At 38.6% G+C, this 6,882-nt stretch overlaps 1 protein-coding gene across 1 annotated transcript in view; it reads right to left on the reverse strand.

The window, feature by feature from the left end:
• The window catches only part of LOC104080461 (neutral alpha-glucosidase C-like), a gene marked incomplete at its 5' end in the record, with an annotated part of 21,341 nt that extends 14,682 nt beyond the window's left edge, over positions 1 to 6,659 (reverse strand). Inside the window, 7 exon segments of the mRNA XM_009582860.1 lie at positions 1 to 78; positions 1,164 to 1,344; positions 1,930 to 2,026; positions 3,411 to 3,477; positions 4,886 to 4,934; positions 5,814 to 5,996; positions 6,532 to 6,659. The exon segment at positions 1 to 78 is cut by the window's left edge and continues 6 nt beyond it. Coding sequence (XP_009581155.1) covers positions 1 to 78; positions 1,164 to 1,344; positions 1,930 to 2,026; positions 3,411 to 3,477; positions 4,886 to 4,934; positions 5,814 to 5,996; positions 6,532 to 6,659 — 783 coding nt within the window.
• Between the last annotated feature and the right edge of the window lie 223 nt (positions 6,660 to 6,882).

Genomic DNA, 6,882 nt, shown 5'->3' on the forward strand with positions numbered 1-6,882 from the left:
TTCTGACATCCAGCGCACATCAGTTAGAGGCACTGCTCTCTGCTTAGCAGTCTCTGCAGCAGATCTGGATGGCATGTGCTTTGAAGGAAACCAAGGTAGGACTGAGTATCTCTCTCTATCAAACTTTTGTTCAATGAAGGAGCAAAGATGGAAGCCCAAAAAACTCACTAACACATACCTGGCAGCTATTAGGAATACACTCTAAACATCCAGCGCACATCAGTTAGAGGCACTGCTCTCTGCTTAGCAGTCTCTGCAGCAGATCTGGATGGCATGTGCTTTGAAGGAAACCAAGGTAGGACTGAGTATCTCTCTCTATCAAACTTTTGTTCAATGAAGGAGCAAAGATGGAAGCCCAAAAAACTCACTAACACATACCTGGCAGCTATTAGGAATACACTCTAAACGTTTCTTATATATCCTTCACAAATCCTTTACCTTGCATACTGCTTATACAAAATACAGAGTAATAGTTAATGAGGAAAAATGGGTAATGAGGAGCAAAGTAATTAAAGCTTTTCTGTAATTAAAGACTATGCATTTTCTGCAGGATCTTTGAGTAATATCTATAACTATACCATGAGTAATAAAGAAAATTAATAATTTTAACTATGTATAATGAAGTGCTGGAATAAAGCAAGATCTTTTTTTTCACGGTTTCGATTTTGACAGAATTCATATGTTTGTGTTTCAGGAATTGAGTGGGTTCATTTCCTGAACATTTTATGTTTCTTGAAGGTCAATTACATTCCACAGAAGAATGAGCCTGCTAAGCAGAAATGTGTGGCAACTCCAAGAATTTAAAAACTCAGAAAAATTCCTCAAATCCAAGAGATTGTCAAGATTTTTGTCCACCCTTTTTTCTGCCTGCTACATCCACCTATGTAGATTTTTCTGCTCCAACATTACATATTTCCTCTTTGCCTTTCCTGTAGACCTGTTAAGATACAAGTTCTATAACTTGACTCTTGAAAGCAGTCTCCTTGTTCTTTTCAGTGGTTTAATATAACAAATTTAGCAGTAGGGAGGACAGGAGGAAGAGACTGACGATTCTTCATCAGGGACCAAAAGATAAATCTCCAATAATGTTGTCAGGTTCCTGTTGGCCCTGCCCTGGGGTGTTTTCTTTCATTATTAAATTCTGAGGAAAGTGAGCAACTCACCTCAGCTACGGCCTTTGTATTAATATCCACCAGCGTTTCTGAAGAGTTCAGCCAGAAGATCCCTGAAGTTCTGTTGGGCTTGTGTGCTAAGAGAAGGGGCACTGAACCATAAATGCCTATTTTGTCATGTATCTTGTGGCCAAAGATATCCAAATTATAAAGCCGGTAGGCATCACCATCACTAGGACAAACAAACAGATGTGTTTGTTATATGTAAGCATCCTGCACTAGGCCACTTCTAGCTCTATTGCCATCCCACTAAACTCAGTGAACACTCATTAAACGCTCTGTATTACGGACTTTTGTTTAGCATCCAGAGCTGAAATGTGGACAGCCTAGATTACTGCTTCTTTGCTTTGGTCCTAGCTATCTGAATCAAACCACATTTTTGCTGCCAGTGAGACTATTGCTCATTTGCTCTAAGTCCTAAAATATGAATTCTGAACTCTCCCATCCTCCCATGGAGTTGCTCTTTTAAGAGTTCTGCTTAAACATGACCAATCCTGCCATTCTGAAAAAAACTGCATGGAAAATTGAGAGAGAACAGAAAGGGTCATTCATGAAATTGCAGAGTGGAAAGGGAAAGCAGAACAACTTACTCCACATGGACAGGGGCTATGATTCAGCTTGCTGTATCATTAAACTAAAATATACACTATATAATATACATATCTCAAACTGTTGTCTGCATTAAATTATTAAGACAATGTTAGAGCTCTCCTCTACAAAAACGATACTGCTTTCACTAGCAATCTGCCACCTTTACCTGGTGTTTTTTAGAAGAAGTGCTTCTGTGTGTTGTGGTATACCATATACATGGTCAAATCCATGTAAAGAGAAGTCCATGCCTACAGAACTAGGACCTGTGGGAATAACATTAAAAGAGAAGACATAGCTCAGGCATAGCTGAAAGCAACAAAGCAGAGCAATCTAACTGAAAAAAAAAAGTTAAAAAGCAGGTTTTAATAATTAGCTCTTTCACACATGCTTTCAACTTCACTTTCATTATTACTTATGTACTATAGAGGTAGTGTTTTAAACAGATTTTATTGTATTTATTCTGATTTTGAGCTGCTTAAGATAAAATGAATCACTTCAACAGAAAAAAAAAGCCCATGTAATAGTGGGTGACTTGTTTATTCTGTGGTGAAACTGCTTAAAATTATCTTCTGTTTCTATCCCAGTACCTACAAGCCAAGCTTTGCAGCACAGTGGTACAGCAGAGTGGACTTTAGAGTCAGAGTTGCCTGTTTTCTCCCGCTCTTCTCTTCAGCCTCAGGGGAGTAGCATGCACAAGAGCCTCTGCCAGTGATATCATCTTGTCACATTGCTGAATCCAGAGCAACTTCTGGCAGGTGACCAGAGATCCTGTAGACTGACAAGCAGTGGCTTCAGGATCAGAACCTGACCATATGGACTTTACTCCTCCAACACAGAGAAACAGAAAAAACCATGATGCTGGCCTAATACATCAGATGCAGCATGAACAACAAGGGCAATAGCTTCCTGCCCCTCTGTGTCTTGACTGTGAACTGAAGAAGCCCCTGTCACCAAAAGGAAGCTCTTTCAGACTTCCCTCTCTCTAATGCAGCTGTTGAGTACTGCTGGTTGCTGTAAGTGTGTGGTAGTGGTAACGAACAAAGCTAACCAACTCAATTAATGCAGAATACAACTGGACAGACAGCAGATGGTCATAAATTTTGGTAATTAATAATTTAAATTGTATTTGAGCTACTGACCTATAGGTTTCTATAACCTTCTTCTTATCCCTTAGGACTGCTCAGTATTTCCTTTTGTAGTCCCCCACTTAAAAAGAGTTTTTCTGTGACAATTATTAATGCTTAGATATCATGATTTCTGATATGTCGTGAGAATAAACTACAAGTGAAATCAATGTTATGTGCTGATACTAAAAGAGAAAAAAAAAGACAATAAAAAGGAAATAATGCATTATATACCAGTCAGCCAACGCAGACAGGACTATGCTGTGTCAGAAATGGCACACAGTGAGCTGACGAAATGGGTCACATTTAATGTGTTCCCTCCTGAAGAGAAAACTAATGAATATTTCCAGTACTTTTGTCAAATTTGTTACCCATCACCAATATCTGATAAGCAAGTTAAAAGAATGAGTGAGCGAGACACTGATAAACATTAAACAGCTAAACGGAAAGCAGACAGAAATATGAATGAACACAGGTATATACAAAACAGTAAAGCTGTTTTCAGAACTATACTGAGACTTACCATGAGCTTTGATGTCTAAGAAGCTGCCAAATTTCTCTTGCCAGAGACCTAGATCCTCTTGTTTCTCCTGCATGAACAGAAATAGCTAAGCCTAGCAAATGCAACTGCTCATACAATGTATTTCTAAGAAAAATATGTTTATTCACATGAAATTTGAACATTTTTAACTGTTTTTTTGTCAAATATGGTTAGTATAAATAAACCCAAACCACAATTCAGATCCTGCTGCAGGAATTTACACTGAAGAACTGACATGCTCGTGGAGCACACATGTACTCTGCTATAGCATAGAAGTAATACCTGAGGTCTTGGATAGAATCATAGAATGATAGAATAGCCCAGGTTGAAAGGGGCCTCAGAAGACCATCTGGTCCAACCTTTCGTGGGAAAGGGAGCCTAGATGAGATTACCTGGCACCCTGTCCAATTGCATCTTGAAAACCTCCAGTGATGGGGACTCTACCATGTCCCTGGGGAGGTTGTTCCAGTGAATGATTGTTCTCGCTGTAAAAAAATGTCTGTCTTCTGGATGTTGAACATGATTATGAAATGCAAAGATTGCATGGAACTAAACAGGAAAACCTATACAAAGAGAAACCAACCCACTCCCCTAAACACTAAGGGTCAGACAACAAAAATATTCTCCAGACTCTCCGGAGTCCTGTGTGTATAACTCATACTTTTAGCCTCCTTCAAATTTTGAGCCTTGTGCCCTGCCATTCATTGTCCTAGAATTTCCACTTTTTGCAGCGTCTTTCCTGGTTTTCTTTTCTACATTCATCCCAGAATAAGTGGATGTGGCCTCTCTGACTCCCCCAAAGCAAGCACGCTCCCTGGCAGAACCCAGAGTTCAGACACGAGTATGCTGAAAGCAGCCTATCTCATGCCATTTATAACAGGATGGTGGAGTAAGCAGCCATCTGCTCTCCAGGAGGCTAAAATTATATCGTGGACATAACTCAACCTCCTGAGAAAACTGGTATGCGCCTTTATGCACTGCCAGGATCTGATCTTTTTTCAGAGAGAATATTAGGCATGAATGTGTGTGGAGGCATATTTTTGGACTGTTACAAAACAGGTCTCGTTCTCTTGAAATTCTCTTCGCAATGAACAGGGAATTTGAAAATGACCAAATACCACCACAAAACTCCCTTTTACACATCTACTCCAAATCAAATGAGAGAACAAAAAAGAAAGAAATTCTAAGTGAGGCGGCCATGGAAAAAACATTTTTGAGCCAGATCTACCTGACTGATGCCTTCTACAGCCCTGGGAAAACACATAAACCTTTATTCAACTATGAATTTGCAAAATATCTCAATATGAAATACCAGGTCCTTTTTGAATTTCACTGGAAAGTGGTTAGACTATGTTTGTAAACATAGTACCAGAAGAAATCATGAACATGTGATTCTAATTATTCAATTCTCTTTTCTACAAAATATTCATGTTGGAATTGGAGTAAGCATGGGTTACCTTAGAGGAATCCCTTGCTGCCTCCCCCTTGTTTTCTGCTGTAGGTTTTCTAGTGAAAACAAATACATAGAAATAATTAGTTTATTGTTAACGTAAGGAAGGATTTCAAACAGAAAATTCATATGGCATTATTCATTGCCTTACACATTATATAAGAGTTTTGGTGCTTGACTATTCTGAAAATTGATGTCATAATTGAGAGCTCTAACTGGCAAATAATTTTAATATTCAATGTCTCAAAATAACCTTCACTCCATATTTGAGTTAGATTGACTCCTTGGCCTTTCACATTTATTTCTATCTGTGTCAGTGTTTTACCTGCTCAGAAGACCCTCACTTCTTTGTTATTCTCTGTTAAGGGCTCTCTGTTAATTACAATTTTTGAAATAATGCTCTCTAGGAGACACGCTTGCTATGCTCTTTTCCTAGTCATGACATGTCCTGCACTGTGGTTTCTCACCCTTTCATCACTTCGCAGTGGGATTGACCTGTAAAATCTTGCAGCTATATGGTACATTGTGAGCTGAACAAAACTTACTTCAAGAGCTTATATGGTGAATAAAGCTTACCTAAAGAGTAAGTTTAGTCATAAAAGGAGATGAAACTAATAACTTCATCATACTACCATCACTCATTCCCAAGAAAGACAAGGAGTACCAGGATACTTTAGTGTTTTACAGAATTGGCCATTAAATGAGGTTAGCATTTTGCACATGGCTGCTGCAAGGGATTAAAACAGTCTGCAGTTAATTGATCTAGAATTTCTTTGTTAAAACTTCACCATTGTACTTACTGCTGTGAAGTAAAGGGGAAGACAGATTTCAATGCATAAGAGCTTCTATCACAGAAATTGCAATTCCATAGAATTGTTTATCTTCAGCTACAGCACAATCAGTACATACCACAATGTGATAGACAGATACTGTACCTAGCACTGGGAGGTGATTGTAGGTGCTCAAAATATAACAACCCATTGGAATTCATGCTCAGAACAGTCTCACCCTTGGACTGTAGCTCAATCTGGAAGGGGTTTGCTGTGACTTGAAGTCTGTAGTTCTCATTAACACTTGACAGCACCAAAATACCTGCCTCCTTCTGAGATACAGAGAGTCTGGCAAATGAAAAGCAACAACAGCTTTATATCAATCAGCAGCACGTGAAATCCACTGTAACTAAATAACAATTTGAAACAAAAGATGGGCTGAGAATATCTGCATATATTATAAAAACCTCAAGGCTAATGTTGAGGCAAAGAACTCCAGAAATACATGCTGTGTTCAGGGTTCACTGTGCAGTGCAACAGGTGGCTACAGAACTGTCATGAAAACTATCCAGAGTTTGCATTCCTTTCACATTAGCAGGTAATGCCTTAGGTAAAAATGATGTATCATAACAAGTAGGCTATTTTCTGATTGGGTCAAATAGCCTCAAGTTTCTTATGTATATGACAAAACTTTCTCCTATGTATTTAACATGAATTTTTGAAAGTAAATTAACCACATGCATTTTTATTTTCTCTTCCTGTAACAACTTTGTATTGTAGAGAGACAACTGTAGTGTAGTGCAAATGAGGGAGAAGGGGAAACGCTCTTGCAAATGAAGCTGTATAAGTTACTAAGGTGCTAAATCATCTTCCCACCACTTACCTCTGGGTGGGAGGTTCCTTTATAAGAACATCAGGAACTTTGTACCTTGCTCTGAGAGGAGCTGCCTCATCAATTTTAAGCCTGAAAATATTGCCTTCTATTTCACAAATTTCTACTTGTAGAAGAACCTGGGAGCAAACAAACAGATAAACTGATAACAAATACCAACTTACTTTTCAACTCAACATCACCAAACACTTACTGTCTGGAAAAAAAAGTGCCTGCTTTCTGACTTAATGTTCTTTAGCATTGCTGAGCAACAATCATCATCCATCTGAATTTACACCAGCTAATTCTACTTCTCCCCTTTGAAGAAGCAATTCTTTTTAAGTGGACTCTCTATCTTCAAGT

This window comes from Fulmarus glacialis, unplaced genomic scaffold (genome assembly GCF_000690835.1).
Source record: "Fulmarus glacialis isolate BGI_N327 unplaced genomic scaffold, ASM69083v1 scaffold20528, whole genome shotgun sequence".
In the NCBI taxonomy this organism is placed as follows: Eukaryota; Metazoa; Chordata; class Aves; order Procellariiformes; family Procellariidae; genus Fulmarus; species Fulmarus glacialis.